Source organism: Lissotriton helveticus, chromosome 4_1 (assembly GCF_964261635.1).
Source record: "Lissotriton helveticus chromosome 4_1, aLisHel1.1, whole genome shotgun sequence".
NCBI classification, from domain to species: Eukaryota; Metazoa; Chordata; class Amphibia; order Caudata; family Salamandridae; genus Lissotriton; species Lissotriton helveticus.
The window spans coordinates 1,850,225,154-1,850,244,981 of NC_136063.1; the positions used below are offsets into that span (position 1 = coordinate 1,850,225,154).

The 19,828-nt window shown below is 45.7% G+C and overlaps 1 protein-coding gene across 10 annotated transcripts in view; it reads right to left on the minus strand.

The window, feature by feature from the left end:
• The window catches only part of LOC144829392 (uncharacterized), a 392,836-nt gene that overhangs the window by 308,903 nt on the left and 64,105 nt on the right, over nt 1–19,828 (minus strand). For 4 of the 10 annotated variants that reach the window (XR_013610651.1, XR_013610653.1, XR_013610650.1 and 1 more), the window contains exon 2: nt 12,214–12,352. Coding sequence is in view for 3 of the 10 variants with exons in the window: in XM_078688506.1 (XP_078544632.1) it covers nt 4,688–4,826 (139 nt within the window). In the remaining 7 variants the exon portion in view is untranslated. Of the gene's footprint in view, nt 1–786; nt 4,021–4,687; nt 4,827–12,213; nt 12,353–19,828 lie in introns of those variants that run through there. The other 6 variants (XM_078688506.1, XM_078688505.1, XM_078688507.1 and 3 more) reach the window with 3 other exon arrangements.

Below are 19,828 nucleotides of genomic sequence, written 5' to 3' on the forward strand. Positions count from 1 at the left end.
CAATAGCTTGATGTATATTCAATTCTCCGCAAACAACCAGCGGGCAGGGCCAAGATGCTAGCTCCACCTCAAGATCTTCCAACACTTTAGAATCATCTTGGTTTGACCCATAATTGGTACATACGATTAGTCCTACCTCCAGCTCAACCAGAGCCCACCTTCCTATGTTGCCTGCCAAATTACGCCTTATTGACCCCATTTTAGGTTTAGCTAAAATGGCCACTCCCCTGATATTAGAACTCTGGGAGGAGCATATCAACAGAATATACCCTCTAATTGATAGTAGCTCCCTCCTCCCCCATGGAATATGCGTCTCCTGCAAACATACGATATCTGCGGCAGCGGCCCTCAAAAACTCGGCTACTCTTGATCGTTTCGTTTTATTATTCAGTTCTCCCACATTAACCGAACATATAGTTATTTTACCCATCTAAAAACTGTCGAAATAACATACCATTCATGCTCTCAGCCGTACTAAGTAAAAATTCAATATAATCCTTATTACTCCATCTCTGGGTAGAATTTTTGAGCTCCTCCCCTCTTACCGGTACCCATACCCAAACCCTCTTCCTCCATCCAACCATTCCAAATCTTTCTGCCCCAAAAGCCCCAAATTCCGCTACCTCCTCCAACCCCTGTAACGCCCCCTACACTGAGAAGCAACCAGACCTAGCAGCGGTCTGTGAAGAGATGGAAGCAGCACCTGTGACCTGGGAGAGTTAATACACACAATTCTTATTCCAGTAAAAAGTACAAAGCCCTAAATCTAACAGCAAATCCCAGCAGGTTCGGCCACTAAATAAGTCTCCAATTCCCCTTATAAAGACCTTTCGTAGAACACATCTAAAAAAAGAGAACAGAAAGAGAAGAGAGAAGGGAAAAGAAAAAAGGAAAAAAAGAGGAGCCAGATAATAGTATAAGCAAAGATTAACCTTGTGATAAGCCATGTTCTTATAGTTTAATATCAAGTAGAAATTCCTTTGCCTTAATTTCAGATACAAAAAAATGTGCCCCCCAATCACAGGATTAACCAAATATGCCTGTGCATTTTGGTCCAGAAAAGGCTTGATTAGCTGCCGCAACCACCACCGTCTTTCAACCGTGATGTGGCTAAAGTCGGGTCGGACAAAGAACGAGACATCACTGGATCGCTTCGTTTCAGGCCTTGCTATCTCGAAGATTGATTGTCTTAGGAGAAAGTTTCCAAAATACACCAAGATAGCCTGTGGCTTAAGAGTCCTCTCTAACTCGTTATCTCAAGACGAAGGGTACTCTATGGGCTCACTGCACCTCTTGTGACCAGTCCCATCCAGTTAGCTCTGGGAAGGCAGTTCGTAGAAGTTCCACAACATAAGCCCGAGTGTCTGTGCGTTTGATTCCTTCTGGGACCTGTAGCAAGCGGAGGTTATTTCGCCTCTGACGGTTCTCCTGTTCTTCAAGTTTCCATTGTATGTCAGTAAGCTGGAATTCATGTGCCTCTGAACGTACACGGGTGACTGGCAGATCTGTTGCTACCGCAGTGGTTCTTGTTTCGAGATCTGTCAAGCGCTCTCCAATGGTAGTTGTTGGAAAGTGGGTTATTGGTCGGGGCAAATGTAGGTCTGCCACTGGCAATAAGGCCACTAACACATGGTAAGACCCAGCATAGGTTTTAGAAAATTATTCCTATGCTCAACCCTTGGTAACGTGGCTGTGAACAGACAGGCTTAACTTCAAAGACAGATATGTAAAGCATTTAAAAACACCATTTCAGTAAATAATTAAGACACAACACAAAATAAAAATCCAACACCAATTTATAAAAATAGGTCATATTTTTATCTTTTAAATGACACCAAAACGAAAACAAATCCACTGTAGGGAACCAGATATATGAATTTGTAAAGATTAGGCACTTTCTAGTGCTTAGAAACCAACAGTGCCCCTTTTAGATATTTTGTTTTCTCTGGCAGGGACACCTTTAAAAATTGTTCTGGAGAATCTCACCAAATGTGCTGTGCGCCTTCTCCAGCAGGCGGGTCCAGTTAGAACTCCCTCCTGAAGTTCTTCTTGCGCGTCCCAAAGTATCCAACACACAATCCAAGGTTCTGGAATCTCCAAGAGGGTCCTTGAAAGTGTGAAACTTCAATTCCGCAATCCAATTGAACACAACCCTTACAAATCCACTGTTACTCCAGGCTGGGGATTCTTTATGGGGATGTCCAGGTGAGCTCTGTTAATCTCTCGCTTGCAGGGAGTCCACTCTTTAGTCTTTTTGCAGCAAGGGAATCCACAGGGCTGCAGTATCAGTTGGTGCAGTCTTCAGAGGTCAGGCCTTAGAAATATTTGCACAGCAAAACTTCTCAGCAGGGCACTTCTTGCTTCAGTAAGTTTCAAGCAGCAGATCTGGAGGGATCTGCCCCTCTCAGATACTTATTCAAAATTCTCTGGGTCAAGCACCAGGTCACTTCTGATCAATGAGAGCAGGGTAACTTTTCATAGTTATGACCACATCCTGTAGAATGTGGCATTACTTTGTCCCAGGGTGCACCAATCTTCTAAATCCATAATGGCTGATTTTCCAGCAAGGAGGTAAGAGCTGTCTAAACACACCCCCTGGGATGGCTTATTTCCATGGACTCTCCCCCTACCATCTGCACATACCCTCCTTAAGCCTAACCCTGACTCTGGGTCAAGAGTGTAAGAGTGAAATTGAAACTCAGGTCTCCCTTCTGCCTTTGAAGAGCATGGTTTATGACTCCACCCCCTGGCCTGGCATTCCTATAGACTAGTACCCTGCCCTCCCAGTAGAGTTGTTAACCCAAGGGGTTCTTTATCACCTCTTCAAAGCAGCCTGGTTAATCCACTTAACTCTAACCAATCAGAGCAGACCACTGGAAGGCTGAATTTGGACTTACAAACAAGAAAGTCTTCTAACTTCTTGTATGTACACTTTAGGAGAAATTCAATATAATATTGTTGGATTTTTCCTTACCATTCTAGTAAGAGTTTGAAAGGTAGCTCTATCCCCTTCCTATCAGGAGTTATTCTTTAATAACTCCCTGCCATGTTAACCTAATGGCCATGGGATTTGCAATTGGGAAAATGACTTGGGCCAGTTTTCTAGCACCAGGGCTTATAAAAACATAATTTATAAGTAGTTCCCTAATTTCTACAGGACTCCCACCCCCTGTGCAACTAAGGGAGACTTTAGGGGTTCTGAATCTGTGGCAATATTGCAGATCCTCCTCACCCAGTGCTCCTAGCATTAAAGTCGAATTGAGCAGCACTTTAACACAATGTGGGGAGTGAAATGTGAAATTTCACTTTACCCAGGCATATAAAAACTCATTTTATAAGGATGTACCTTATAGATAACTGACCCCCCCCCCCACACCCTTGGGATATCATGGGGAGACCCTGGGGGTACCTAATATGCCAAAACATTGTAGGTTTTCCATTTGTAAGTGCCCCTACCACCAAAGCCGAGTTTGGGCACAATTTACTGTTTAAAAGCAGTCCTGGCAACCAGTGGGGCTTTTAAACTGACCTTCAGCACTGCACACATGCTAGTGCAGAAAAAGCTACTGGCCTCTAAACTGCCATACCCCAGGGTACCTGGGACTTCTAGGTGGTTCCAATCCCCTGCCCTATTATATAATAGGGGCCTATGGGGTAGGTCAAGCCAATTACATGGGTACCTCACCGTACCATAGTGTACCCTAGTGTATGTTGGGTGTTTTAACTGTATTCTAATGTGTTCCTTTCAGCTTAGCCATGGCCCTGGGCCTGTTTAGGCACAGCCCAGGGTCAGTCAAAATCAGTTACCACCAGCATCAGTCAGCAAAAAGTTGGGGGGGTGCCCAGTGCACAGAATGACTTTGCAACAGTATTGCATACCATAGCCAGTTTTCTAACCGCATCCTGAATTTTCCTCAGTGTGGTTTGGGCCTTGCAGCTATCTTGCCAAGTTTCCTCTCGGTGCAATAATATAGACTGATAAATAGCATCCAGTGTGGGGGAATCGGAGCCAGCAGCATCCTGTGTGGGCACAAGCGGAGATCCAATTAGGTAGTCAGTGAGGGAATAGTCCCATAATAAGTCTTTACCTTCTATTGTTTGCCGACCTGCCTTCTCAACCACCTTCGTGCTGTCACAGCACAAGCCCCTCTAACCTTATCTGGGTCACTATCAATCTCGCTAGATCCAGCAGAGGAACCTGACCCTTCCACTGACCATTCAGCCCCATCTGATAGCAAAAAGAAGCTGTCACTTGGCTCCTTTTCCAGATCATAATGTCCAATGTCTTCCCCCCCTTCCTCTTCGCCCCCCCCCCACCTCCTGGCTGCGTCACTCGTCACTGAGTGCAGTTTGGGGATTGATTGTTGCTTGCATAAGCGGACTCTGCCAAGTCAGGATTAATGATGTTGTGTGCACCGGGGAGGGAACAGTTTAAGGGAGGGCAGCTCAAGGGTACATAGTTTACCTCACTGACTCCTCCCAACTGATCAAGACTCAAGACTTCCCCATGACCCTTGGGGGACCATTCCCCATGCTTGTGACACGATTGTCGATATTTTATGTATTCTCGAAACCTACATCAACACATTTCCCCACTTCCTTAACGAGGCCCGAGGATGAAGAAGGGGAAGCGCCAATTTATCTTCGTCCGGAATGGAAAGGATCCCATACTCCGATAGCACCTTACCATACAATGCTTTCCATTTGCCTGCAGTTATCGATATCAAAACTTCTGTGGTTGCAGTTGCCGACCCCCTTGCTTCCCAGCCGGACCTTCCAACAGCTCCAGCATCGTCGGGTTGGCCGGATGTTGGTTACTGGCTGCCCTAAAAGCAAGCAAGAAGGCAGTAGGGGATAATCAAAAGGCGCTCCATTTAGCTATACACAATTTTAAAGACACTCTTTTATAACTTTGGTCAAAGTTGCCCACCTCCCTGGTCCACTGCCAATAGACCACACAACTATAGTACACTCAATAAAGCACCATAAATGGTTCAAAATTGAAAATGCAAAACAAGCTAAACAATCTGGACTCCTCACTGGTGTAAGTATGATCCTCTAATGGATACTTGGACCACATATGGCGTAAGATGATGGAATAGTCCAGCCAGAAAGCAGCCAACGCGTTTCGCCCTAAATAGGGCTACCTCAGGGCAGTAGTCGCAATGCACCAATATAAGAATGGTTACAAATGTACCCGGATCACTGTATCATTCACTTCAAAATAGTGTGATATCGTTCCACAACTGTAATTAATCAAAAAGGATAAACTTCTATTTATCTCCAACTTTTCTTAAAAGTCTGCAGTTACTCAGCAAACGACGTGGTTTATTCCCAAAATGCGTATTCTGATCCAAGTTCTGGTCTCATGTGCTCACTATGATAGGTGACGCACCTATTGTTAATCTTAATCCAAAATCGTTACTTCATACGGAATCACTGCACGGCATCGTGTCTTTCGACCCGCCGTCAGGCTCGAAACAACGGCTGCCCCATCTCTCCCCTTCCTCTTCAGAGGAAGTTCCACCTTCGGGCTGAAGGAGCATATCTTCCACCTTGCCACCATGATGGCCTTCCTGCGGCCTCATTCCCCTGCCCCGCCGAGCCCGCTGTCGTAGTCGTCGCGGGGTGGGCAGCTTTCCTGTTCTGTGCTGCTTCTGCTGCCTTGGGGCCCATACTTGCTGCCGCAGACATGGGATGGAAAAAGGGGCAGTCAGAGTGGTTTAGAGAGGCGGCAGCGAGACGTCTAAATGTAAATAGGCTTCCCAAAATCAGCCCCACTCTAGTGCAGCCTCTGGGAGCTGGGTGAGCGTCTGTCAAAGCATCAATGGCCATAAGTGCATTTGGGTAAGTTTTATTTTCTTGTTTCCATCCACGGATCAGGGTGCTGCACCAGCCACCTCAAGCGGCCGCCATCTTGCTTCTCATTCTCGGACTCTGAGGATTTCCTGGCGCTATAGGTTTCTATGTGCTATATATTGCTAAATGTTTAAAAAAATCATATCTCCGGTTCTCTACATTGGAGTTTTTTCATATTGGTGTCATTTTAAAGATAAAATATTTCCTATTTTTAGGTCAAGCATTCAAGACCTCTTGTATATACTTTAGTATATACTTATACGTGTATGTACTTTGTGGGCTTTGGAGATCACACCTAGTACATTGTCTGATTCCACATAGGAACTTTTTTTCTGTTCAACTGCCTCTATTTGACTGTCTTGGTAGAATACAACCAGTAAAGGTCAGTAAAACACCAGAATTGCTTTCTGCTTGTTCAACTGCCTCTATGTAACTGTCTTGATAGAAAATGACCAGTAGAGGTCATTAAAATACCAGAATTGCTTTCTGCTGAATCACTTTACCATTTCCTAGATTCCATTCCATAGAAATTGTCTTCTATGAGCACCCGTAGACAATAATATTCGTTTTTTAAATCTTGTATTTTCATTGATATGACCACCGAAAGCCCTGATTTTATATTAAAAACAGAGCTTTGGGGAGGAGCTACGCTAGCAAGCAAGATGGCCGCGTAAGCTCCCGGCTCCGCCGACCTTCGCCAGCAGCTCGTATATCCTGCAATTTATCCTTACTTCGCACCAGACTCCCGTGCACATGAAGTGTTCCTGATTCTTAAGGTGCAATCCCGAAATTTCCATCTTATCGGGTCACGAAGATACGCCGTCTTCCATTCTCGGCCTAACTCAGTGTGGAAGCCGGGGCCTCGATTTCTAGCCCATCCGGGTTAGAGTTGATCAACATCGGCCACGGGACCTGGGCTGCGTCCGGTCCCTTGAACTGGGACACAATTTGCTTTATCGAATGGCTGCTCTTTGAACTGTTTATATGGAGGACACAGCAGAGGGACGCTCCGGTGCTGTGGTCGGGGGTCCGACGCCCGGAGACTCCGCTAGCCTCCCGGGATGGACGGGCCCGGCCCTCGCTAGCGGCGAAAGTGTCGATATTGCAAGGCGGAGAGCGCCCACTGTTGTCATCGGCTTTGTGGGTGCCTGTTACACCGGAGTAGCCGACCTCCGGGGTTCAAGTCCTGCTTTGTCGCTTCGTTAGAGGGGATGGAGGGGACGGAAGACACACCATTGCTGCAGACCGTAATGGCCGCCATTGGGGCGCTCCACTTGCAGATCACAGTCATGTGCCAGAAACTGTTTGTAACAATGGACAATATCTGTCTGAGACCGAACGACAACGCTTTGGCATGTTCTCAGCCAGCTGTGGTACCCGTGGAGCAGTGTACGCTTGAGTCTGAGGTCCCCGTGCGGAAACCTGATTTCCTATGCTTTGCTGATTCTCGCATAACAGATAGCGCGCCTATTATCATCGTCAGCTTCCCCTGCTCGATCCCTATTCCGCCAAGCATCGCCATGGACAGTCTTACTTGCTGCAACAAGTTCCTCAATGACTATTGGAGAGTTTCGCTATCCTTCCTCACCTTTCCTCGCCTGATCTGTGGATATCGTGAACTCTTATCCTGTTTTCGATCCGATTCCATTGACTTGAACTTTTATGAACGCTTTGATTTTTCCATTGTGATTGTGGTTTGGGTGATAGGGGCTACTATAAAGAACTGCACTGGCCAGGGTTGAATCTGACTATTAGGGCTTGATAGAATATCTTTATCTGATGCCGGGATTGTGACCTATAATGTAATGGGAGTTGGGTGGTGTTTCTTGTACTCTCCCGGTTTGATTACTTACTTTGCCTCATATTGCATTTGATATGTTTCGGGGTGGTCGCTTTTGGCGGGGGGTAAGGGAGACCGGGAGTGTGTTGTAATTCTCCTCCTCCGCTTCTTTCCTACTATTAGGGCAAGTTTCTGGGAGACAGGCACGCTGCTAGTGGGGGAGGCCGTAGCCATTGCAGGGGTGCAGGGTGGGGGTTTCGGGGGGGTTTATTATTTTGCCTTTGTTTTGTTCTATGGTCCTATTTTCTTTCTTTTTCTCCCTTCGAGTGGCGGGCTGTTTATCCTTCACTGATTTTACCCGTATATCGTGTCTACACTGCCTCTGATTCTCCTGTATCCCGATGGGTGGGCCTTGTGGATGGTAATCGCTCTAGATCGCCTAAAAGTTGTTTATCCTTTCATATGCGTAACTAATGCGTAATTATGATGGCGTCGTATGATCCTTTATAACCGATTGTATGCGAGGCTGCATCCCCTCACCCATTCTTGAATTGTATTTATAGTGTGACACCTGATATTTGTAATGCCACTCTCTTTTCTTCAATAAAAATTTATTTAAAAAAACAGAGCTTTGGACTATACCATTTCCCGCTAAAAGGCAATATTTCTCTCCATGTGTTCCCATACCTGGCGTGTCACGCAGTTTGGTGCTTACGTTCCCTCCATGTTAAAGAACAGTAGATGTTTCAGCACCCAGGATAATGTGCTGCATAGCTAAATACATATAAGGTGCCAAAGGCGAGACCACTTGCATTGGAAATGCTGGTTATAAATTAGTGTTGGATTTTTGTGTGTTGTGTCTTAATTATTTAATGAATTAGTGTTTTTAAATGCTTTACATACCTGTCTTTGAAGTTAAACCTGCCTGCTCACAGCCAAGCTACCAAGGGTTGATCATGGGAATAATTTTCTAAGACCTATACTGAGCCCTATATTGTGTTAGTGGCCTTATTACCAGTAGTAGATATATATTCACCACTACTAATAACCCACTTTCCAACATTTTGTGTCCAGTGGTGTGGATGAGGACTTTAAAAGTACACTGTTCAGTAAAGTGAATTAAGATTTTAAAAATCCTCCAAAATTGCCTTAGAACAAAACTTTTGAGTCTGATTTCTGGCATTCAAACTAAACTGTTTTTAATCAATTTTTTTGATTTTTCTAAAAATTGTTCTAAGTCTGTTGAGCCTAGTTGTTGTGACCCAAAACTAGTGAACCATGGGGCTGGAGCTGGACCTGTCTAAACTGTCACAGTTCAGGATGGCTGATCTATCTTAGGGTACAGTGTATGCTTGGGGGGGGGGCTGCCTGCTTCCAACATGATTAGGAAGGCAGGGTTGCTTAAGTCCCTGAAGCCCCAACCTCTCCCAAGAGGGGGTGAGGATGGTGCCTCTTCCATTTTTTCCAGTGTCAGCGATATGATTCCAGATGGTGGGAGGGAGAAAGGGTCCCCTACTCAGGAACCACCACTGTTCCTTGCAGAGAGACCGCTTAGCGCCCAATTAGATTTGATAGCTTTGGAGCGGAGGAAACTGGAATTGGCTTTGAAGAAGCGGGAAAGAGAGGAGGCGATAAAAAGAAATGGTGGCAGTGAAAATGATGAAGAGTTTGAGATGACATGGGGTGGTGGATCTGAGCACAACTTCTCAAGGGTATAGTACCCAAGTACACAGAGGGGGATGACATTGATAAGTGGCTAGCAACCTTTGAGAGGGCCTTAGAATGAGTAGGGCCCACTCTAAGTACTGGGGTGCACTCCTGTGGGAGTTGATTCCAGTAGCTGGAAGGGATATGCTCCTGACTCTGAGTGGGGAAGATGCAGAATCATACTAGCAGATGAAGGCATGCTTAGTGGAGAAATATGGTTTAACCCTAGGGCAGTAGAGGATGAAGTTCAGAGACACCCAGAAAGTGAATACAAAGTCATGGGTAGACTTTTTGGACATCTTGCAGAAGGCACTGAAAGGCTGGATTGTTGGTAACAATGTTGACACATATGAGGGATTGTAAAATTTGTTTTTGAGCGAGCACGTTTTGATTCATTGTGCTGAAGAGAAGTTATGACAGTACCTAGTGGACTCAAAGCGGTCTAGTCCTAGAGCACTGGTCCAGGTAGCTGATGAGTGGATGAGAACCCGGGTTTCCACACAGCACCAGGGGGTAACCAGTAGAAAGGAGCACATGCCCCTGCTCAGGGGAAGGCCCAGGGAAAGGAAGTTCAAAAACAAAAGGAGTCCTTCAAAGACCCACAAAAACCTGAACAAGGAGGAGAGGGTCAAGCCAACCCAAATTCAAAGAGAAGGGGTGTCAGGGAAAGAATAGTACCATCTTTGACCCCCCTCCAAGGCGGTAAGTGCTTTGACTGTAACCAGCCAGTGCACAAAAAGGGAAATGCTGACTGCACCAAGAAGCTCCCCCCCTAAAGGGCCATCCTCATAGATTGTCAATGCAAGTGTGGGAGTGGAAAGTGGTGCCCTAGAGAGGGGTAGGCAGGTGGTAGAAGCAACCTTAGTGTCCCTGGGTCAGGTGAGTATAGCAACCCTTGCTGCCTTACTGCCAAACATGGATAAGTACAGGCAGTGGCCCAAAGTTAATGGGGCTCAGGTAGAGGCAACCAGAGACCCAGGGAGGTTGCTACCTGGTGAGTTTCACCAGGGTATCTATGCAGACAGCACTACCAAACTCCATCCGATGGCTGTAGTGTATTGGGAAATGGGGAGGTGTGACAGGCTCTATGAAGGTAGCTCTGTCTCCTGTGCTCCCAGTCCGCTGTTTACTGGGCAATGAGCTTGAAGCATTTGAGTGGTTAGAGGCGGCGAGAGTTCTCCATATGAAAATATTAAAGCTCCCCGAGTGGGTATGTGCTGAGACAAGGTCACAGACTATCCAGAAGGGAAAGGCTGGACACTTGGACCCTGGACCAAATAGCCAAGCATCTTAGGACAAGGGTACTAGGCCTAGGGGAGCAAGGCCAGGGAACTTCAGAAGTGCAGGAAGAATCTAACCCTGATGGGGAGGAACTGACCTCTGAGGGACGGACTCCATCTCTGCCAGAGATGTCAGATTTGGCAGAATTGACAGGAGCAGGTGGACCCTCCAGAGAGGAGTTCGGTAAGGGACAGAGCGACTATCCCACCCTTGAGAGCTTGAGGTGGATTGCCGCTAAGCAGGAAAAAAGGGATGGCAGTGGGTTTCACAGAATCTACTATGAAGATACCTCAAGGACGGGGCCACCAGGAGGTTGGTGGTCCCCCGGAAGTACAGAGAGTTCATCCTGACCTTGTGTCATGATGAACACAAATGCCCTTGGCAGGGCATTTGGGACAGACAAAGACTTGGAACCAGTTGCTGAACCATTTTTACTGGCCCCACACGTCTGAAAAGGTAAAGGAGTTTTGTAGCTCCTGTGTCACCTGTCAGACCAGTGGCAAGGCAGGGGGCAAGACAAAGGCTCCCTTAATACCACTACCAGTGGTTGGTGTTCCTTTTGAAAGGGTGGGGATGGACATTGTTGATCCCCTGGACCCACCTACTGCATCAGGTAATAGGTATATCTTGGTGGTAGTGGACCATGCCACGAGGTACCCTGAAGCAATCCATCTTAAAACCATAGATGCTTCTGCAGTCGCTAGAGCACTGCTTAGTGTGTTGACTAGAGTTGGTTTTCCGAAAGAGGTGGTGTCAGATGGGGTCACAAACTTTCTGCCCAACTATCTGACTGCTTTGTGGGATGAGTGTGGTGTCAAAAACAAGTTCACCATCTCCTATCACCCACAAACAAATGGTCTAGTTGAGAGGTTTGACAAGATCCCAAAGGGCATGATCAATGGGTTGTCTGAGAAACTCAGGAGGGGATGGGATGTTCTCCTCCCATGCTTACTGTTTGTATACAGGGAGGTTCCACAGAAAGGCATTGGGTTCAGTCCCTTTGAGATGTTTTTTTTTAATTCTTTTTTTGTCCTCATTTAACATAAATAAGTGAGAAATCTTTAAGCAAAGCAAAGGTTTATTCATGGATCCCTGTATATATTTAATGATACTTTCCGGTTACTAGGCCCTCCGAGGATCCAACAAAACCAGATGCCAAGTTCTAGTGGAGATCAGTGTAAGGGGAGGATACCCTTCAGCACCACAGAATAGATGCACTAACTCCTCACACACTTATTTACTTAATAATCATTCGACTTTTGTGAATGTGAAGTCAAATAACAAAATAACAATATAAATTGTGTCAAACCCTATCCTCCATATTTTACATCTTTTCCTTGCTAAACTAGCCAGATCCAATTTATGAATACGCCTAACAGAGGCGACCCACTCTAACCCTACGGGTGATTGTGGAGTAATCCATTTTAGGCAAATTTCACGTCTGGCCAGAAGAACCAGCACAAATAATAGAGAAGCCTGTGAATTAGACAAATTATAACTAACACACTCCCATTGTAGGACCCCAGAAATAACCAGACTCAAACTTACCTTTTTCTCTCGCCCAAAAACCTCCGAAAAAATCTTACCTATTTCCTGTCAGAAGCCTTGGATAGAAGGACACTGCCAACACATATGCAAGTCATCCGCATCATCAGAATCGCACGTCGGCAAACCTTTCGATGAACTCCTCCCAATTTAGCCAACTTCTTCGGGGACCAGTATGCCCTGTGGAGTGTGAACAAATGGTTCCTCTTAAGATAGGCAGCTTTGACCACATTCCATAAAGTGTGCATCAATACTTGCCATAAGTGTGTTACGTTGGTCGAAGGCAGGTCCTTTCTCCAGGACTCCTCCCTTGGTATTGAAGGGGGTTCACTCTGGATTAAAAGCCAATACCATTTAGACACCGCCTTTCATTGGAATAAGAGACCGAGAAGAGAAAGTTCATGTTCTACATTAGCTGCTTCTTCTTTGTCTAAATGTGAGGCCCAACTAGATAGCTGATAGAACTTAAATCTTGCAAGTCTTTGGTGCATAGAATTATACAACACGTCCCACGGGAGGAGTTTATTCCCTTGAAGCAGTTGGCCCCAACTCAAATTTTTTCCTCCAATAATACGGAGGATAGGCTGTCTTTTAAGCAGACGGGGTACCCGGGGAACTCCAAATGGGGGCCCCAGCACTATAATAAGAAAGTCCCTTTGAGTTGTTGTGTGGACACCCTGTGAGGGGGCAATTGTGCATTTTGAGAGAGTCTTCAGAGAAGCCTCTCAAGGAAGCAAAGGACAATGTGCTTGATTATAAGATCCAGAATGGCAGAGGACATGTACATGGCAAGCAGAAAACTGGAGGCTAGCTAGAAGCTCATGAAGCACAGGTATGATCAGAAAGCTACTATGCCTGATCATACTCCAGGAAAGTTGGTGTGGGTGTTGGAGCCGGTGGCTCCCCGGGCCCTCCATGACAAGTGGAGTTGGCCCTAACCAATCTTGGAAAAGAAGAGTGAGGTTACCTATTAGGTTGACCTTGGCACCCCCAGGAACCCTCATTGGGTCCTGCATGTGAACAGATTGAAACCACCCCATGACAGGGCAGATATGACCATGTTACTGTTAACTGATGAGGGAGTGGAGGAAGAAACTGAGCCAGTGCCTGATCTCCTCTCCACTAATGTGCAAGATGTGTCAGTGGAGGGAGTTGTACTCTCTCTCAAGTTAACAGACCAGCAGCAAAGAGACTGTAAGCAGGTGCTGGAGCAGTTTGCTGGCCTTTTCTCTTTGACCGCAGGAATTACTGAGTGGTGTGTGCACCACATTGACACTGGTGACAGCCTAGCTGTGAAAAATAAACTGTACAGGTTGACTGACCATGTCAGAGCCATCATTAAGGCTGTGGTAGCTAAGATTCTGGAGCTGGGTGTAATTGAACCATCTGAAAGTCCCGGGGCCAGTCCAGTGATGCTGGTACCCAAAACTAATCCAGAGGGGGGACCAAAAGATTTATGGTTCTGTGTGGACTAGAGGACTGAATGCAGTCACAAAGACTGATGCTTACCTTATACCTAGAACTGATGAGCTCATTGACAGGTTAGGGGCTGCCAAATACCGGAGTACTTTTGATTTGACTTCAGGCTACTGGCAGATTGCTCTTACAGATGGAGCAAAGGAGAGGTCAGCATTCTCCACACCAGAGGGACATTATCAGTTCAAGGCAATGCCCTTTGGCTTAAAGAATGCACTTGCCACCTTCCAAAGGTTGGTGAACAGGGTCTTGTCTGGGTTAGAGAAGTTCAGTGCAACTTATCTGGATTATATAGCTGTATACAGTTCTACCTGGGGGGATCACTTAAGTCACACGAGGGAAGTGCTCCAAGCCATGCTGCAGGCAAGCCTCACTATTAAGGCAAGTAAGTGCCAAATAGGGCAGAGTTTTGTGGTGCACCTACGTCACCTGGTAGGGAGAGGCCATGCACAGAGTCTCCAAGCCAAAATCCAGACTATTTTGGATTGGACAGCTCCTGTTACCCAGACACAGGTCAAGGCATTCCTTGGACTGGCAGGGTGTTAAAGAATGTTTTTCAAAATGATGGGACCATTTTGGGACCCCCTACAGAACTGAATTCTAAGAAGATGCCCAAAAAGATGGATTGGACCCCAGAGTACCAGAAAGCTTTTGACACTCTGAAAGCTGCTATATGTTCAGCACCAGTGTTACTGGCCTCTGACTACACAAAATAAATTGTGGTGCAGACTGATGCTTCAGAGCAAGGGATTGGGGCAGTATTGTCACAGCCAAATAAAGAAGGACTTGATCAGCGAGTTCCATTTATTAGCAGGAGACTTCTTTCCAGATAGCAGAGGTGAAGTGCCATAGAAAGAGAGGTTTTTACTGTGGTTTGATCCCTGATAAAGTTGAGACTATATTTGTTTGGGACTCACTTTCTTGTTCAAACTGACCCCAGGCCTCTCAGATGGCTCATGCAGATGAGAGGGGAGAATCCTAAGCTGTTAAGGTGGTCCATTTCCCTAGAGTGGAACAACAGCCTCTGACCAGCCTAGTCCTCTTTTACCAAGTTAACTCAACCCAACATTCCCTGCTCTCCCCCCCCCACCCCCCCCAATTAAGGCCATCAAAACGCCTGAAAGAGCTCAAGACGGCTGCCTAGACACAAGGCATCCACAAATTTCAACTGTCTGTACATTATTCTACCCAGATTAAAAGCCTAAAGGCTCATTTGACATTTTAAATTATGGTAATATCCTCAGGCTAATCCAAGCTAGGGGGCTTGCTGGAAGAAATTACATTGCATGCGATTGCATCTATTGAGTTAATTGTGCCTGGGTATGGCCTGAACAATGAAGCAACCACAGTAATATGGCTAACCATGCTGTGAGCCACGAAAATCCTGGGACACGCGGACATCTTTAAACAGTGGGGGATCTCCATCACTCCTGTCAAGTCACCGGGTTACCCACACATTCTTGGAAGTCCGTCGGAAGCGGTCAGTCTAACAGCCCAGCCAAGGCTGGTTACTCGGTCCAAAGAGGCACTAAGTTAAACATCCTCACCAAGGAATCTTTATTTCGGCTTTTGCCATAAAAGATGCAGGTTAAAAGTAAATACAATAACAGTGATAAAATTGATTAAGGAAAACACAGTAAAATATTAATAAAATCTATCATAAAAGAATGGCAAGCTTCTCAATATGGCAAACATATTAAAATTAGAACCATAGTAGAAGAATCATTCAATCATATGGGATCGGCACAATTCATTAAGATAAACACAGTATTATAAAATCAATAATGGAAGAATGGTGCCTGCTTACAGTATGTCAAATACACCTTAACATCCATTGCCAGTCAAGCGTCTGCGCTTAGTCCACATGGCTAGCAGGAACCGTGAGACTGCAAAAACAATGCGACTGGAGATATCGGTTTTTAAAACTCTAAAAGCATATGTACACTGTGTGAAACCCAAATTTTTGCATAAAGGAACTAGCCAGTAGTTCCTGGGTTTGCTGTATGCTGGGCAGAAGAAGAGTACATGAAGTTCCTCTCCTGAAATACAGCTGCAGCCAGGGCATTTTTTTATGGTAGAGGCTGACCATTTGCTCGTAAAAGCTCTTTGGGGTAAAGTGCCATATCGCCATTGTAGGTAAAGTTTCCTCGATGCAATAGGGTAGATAACATCCATAAAATCCTCGAAAAGGTAGAAATCTTTAAATATAGAAAAAGAAGTAGTCAGGGTGCCAGCTTGAGGGCTAGACAGAGCAGCAAAGAGTTTATCATCGACAAAAATTCTGGTTAGCGACTTGCGTGTAACCTCATGGCAGGTCCTTTCTGGATCATACCACACGACAGGCAATCCCAATCTTAAGAATTCCTGCTTTAAAAACATAAGCCACGGTATTTTTGCTGCACTATGATAATGTAGAATTTCCTTCAGTTCTAACCTGTAAAACTGGAGCTCTGTTGTGGTCCAGAGCCTATGCCAGAACCTAAGGGGTTTAAGTGCTATTTCGACTTCGATTGGTCTCAGCCCCAAGTCCAGCCTCAATGGTAAAAGCGGTGTACTTTGTGGGAGTGCCAGGAGCTGTCTGATAAATTTATTTTCAGTTTTGGCGATTTCAGGCCTGCAAGAGTGCCCCCACATCTCCCCCCATACAGGATTGCAGCCCTCGCCTGGGTCTTGTAAATCTCCAGCGGTGGTTTAATGGGTTTAAATGTCGATGTGTTGGAGAGCCTGAGAATTCCCCCTGCAAGCTGGGCCAGTTTCATTTGCGATTTTACTTGTTGGGGGCCCCATGACAGGTTTTCATTTAAGGTTACCCCCAAGTACTCAAAGGTCGTAACCCTTTGTAAATGCACTCTGCCCAAGCTGAGATTATAGCGGGTAGATGCCGGTGGATTGAAGATCACACATTTCGTTTTGTCAACGTTAATCTGCAAACCACGGCATTTGCAAAAATCCTCGAACCCATCCAGCACACGCTGTATCCCCTTGGGAGACTTTGAGAGCAGCATGGTGTCGTCTGCGAACATTATCGCCAGCACCCTGCTGCCTGCAAGCCTCGGCGCGTCATTATTAGGTACACCATCCAAATGAGCAATTACGCCGTTTACATAGAGGCAAAACAGGGTAGGTGCTAAAACGCACCCCTGCCTCACCCCCCTACTTACAGGGAACCTGGATGATAGCGCCCCTTCCCTCCCACATCTGACCTGCGTGAAATTTACCTCATGCAACCTTATCAGCAGGAGGTCCACAAACACCATGTAGAGGCTGCCACCCTCTATCTTCGGCGTTTTCCAGAATAGTAATATTAGGCGGAAGATTTGATCCATGTTGGATGTGTTTCGCCTGAACCCAGCCTGATACGGGCTGAGAACTGCGTGCTCCTCCAACCAGTCCTGAAGGCGATCTAAAATCAGCCGAGCAAAGATTTTTTGTGGGACATCGATGAGGCTAATTGGCCTGTAGTTGGCCGGGAGCAGAGGAGAGCCCGTCTTGAAAATTGGGACTATCTCTGCTCCAAGCCAAGTACAGGGAACCTCCATGCCCCTCAGTACTGCATTGAAGATAATACAAAGGTAGGGGGCCCAAATTCTAGGTTGACTTTTGAAGAGGTCTCCCGGAAGTAAAACACCGGCATCCCAAACATTGGACACAAAGGGTGGCCACAAAACCAAACCTTGGGCTCTGAAGGAGCAGAAAAATGGGCATGGCTGCCAGGGACTTTGAACTCAACCCAGCTGCTGAGGTGACAAAGTAGCCTCCATAACGCACATTCAGAAAGCCCACTCAAGATATGCTCTTGGAATATCAATGGACTGGCTAACGAACTGGGCGACCAGGTAACTACATCCTATTTACGCTCCTTTCAAATCATCCTACTACAAGAGACTTGGATACAGATGGCATATCAACTAGAAGGATACATACCACCACATACCTGCATTTAAACAACGGAATTTCAGCTGCAGCAGTGGAGGCCTATGATTTAAGTGTCGGCTAACAGTGCAATTCATTCTTGGGAACAAGAGAGCAACGCCTCAGGGCTGCAAGTAGTAGGTACTTTGCTTACAACTGCCAATGGCTGGTTAAAGAGTCTAACTCTGATAAATGTTTACATCCGCCCCAATCCAGGTTCAATGACAGTCCTCACCAAGAAACTGACCAACATTATTCTAAATCTCAGATCAGAAAACCCAGCACAGATATAATAATTACACAAGACTTAAACATTTTGTTGAAATGTAAAATCTGATTCTCTCATTTTTCACTGCCCTGCTTTCAGTCTGGCTCTCTCCTTGACACCGCACCTGCATAAACATTGGTAAAGAATCTAGAGTGGGGCATTGTAGGCTGTGTATACATGCAAACTCAGCACAAAAGAACAGCTGGTGTCTGCATGTTTTTTTTTAAACAATGGTAAAGCCTTAGATAAAGTTTACACAGATAGCCTATCTTGTTGTGCAGCTTCAGGACGCAACAGTTACACAAGGCACCAAGGCTGTTGATTCTTACCAATTGTTTCATTTGTGTGTTCTTCCCAAAGCTCTATTTACCTCTGGGCAACCCTTGCTCGTGATCTTTGCTATAAAAACCCATATAAACATTGCTCAGGGTGCTCTCTCCTTGAGTATCTCTATGATGCTTGTCATATGAGGTAGCCTATTCATGAATGCTAATAAATGACCTATGGTTTGAATTTCGCTCCAGTGTCGATTCCTCCTTACTTGTTAAGAACCCGTGGACAAAGTGGTGACCCTGCACCAGTGAGTTATTGGTAATCCGCTCCACAATTTGGCGCCCAACGTGGGACTCCATCAAGGGCTTGCAGTCGGACCAGGGGAGAAGATCGGGGCGGTAAGACGAACTTCGCTAAGTTCCTAAAGGGACTAGTGTTGCTCGTGGTCCAAAAAGCTCTCCGACTCTGATCTTCCTAGCAGTTGCTGGCCTTAACTGGGGCTCTCGGATGGTCATTCTTTTGGATCAGGGAGGATCGACAGGTGGGAGTCGAAGACTACACATAAGGTAAATCTGTATTGAACCGGTTCATTTGGTTAGAATTTGTTTTGTATTTGCCTTGCATTTGTTTGGTATCCGTTCGGAATTTGCTTGGAATTTAGGGCCAGATGTAGGTGGCCATTTACAGGCCGGTAACGGCCGATTTCGGCCGTTACCGACCGGTAAATGGGTTTTTGAGATGTAGGGGGCCAATTTTACCGATTCGGTAAATTTACCGAATCGGTAAAGTACCGATTCGGTAACTTCTAGATGTAGGTGGGACTCTTCTGAGTCCCAAAGGCCTTTCAGATTCGGTATTTTACCACCCAATCCAATTGGGTGGTAAAATACCGAATCCTGGTGTGCTTGCACATGTGTGCATGCACACCTATGCCATGTGACAGACAGACATGCCCTTAGGGCATGTCTGTGTGCCACATGGCACACATGCCTGTATTTGGGGTGCTAGAGGGTGTCCAAGTGACACCCCCTGCACCCTTGCTGGAATCGGTATTTACCGATTCTATAAATACCAATTCGGTAATGCCCATTGATTCCTATGGGCTTCAATGCCCATAGGAATCAATGGGCATTACCGAATCGGTATTTACAGAATCGGTAAATACCGAATCTTAGCGATTCGGTATTTACCGAATCTGTAATACCTACATTCCCCCCCCTCTATTTTACCACTTCTTAAATACCAAATCGGTAAAATTCGGTATTTAAGAAGTGGTAAAATAAAATTACCTACATCTAGGCCTTAGAATCTGTTTTGGAACTTGCTATTTTGTTTTGACTATCATTTTTCTTTACAAGTAATGTGAGAATATTTTTTTATATCTTATATAACATGCCTGTATTTAGTACGCTTTGGAAGTTTTGTTGTTGCTGCTGCGTTAAGGAGAGCATTTTGGAAGCAAGTCAGCCGGCGCACCAAAAGGTATGCCGAATTTTGAAATGTACATCAAATATGGTATTTGTTCCATTCTGTATATGCATTGTGGAGCAAATATAAAAAAGGGGATCCCCAGTTGCAATGGCCATTAGAGGGGACAATGGACCCTCACAAACTCGAGTATTTAGAGAAACCATTGTTTTTAAAGAAAGTTAGGCCAGCTATGTTTAGCAGTTTGCGTATGTGGAGGAAAGAAGTAAAGGAGAGACAGCTCAAGTCAGAGAAGGTAC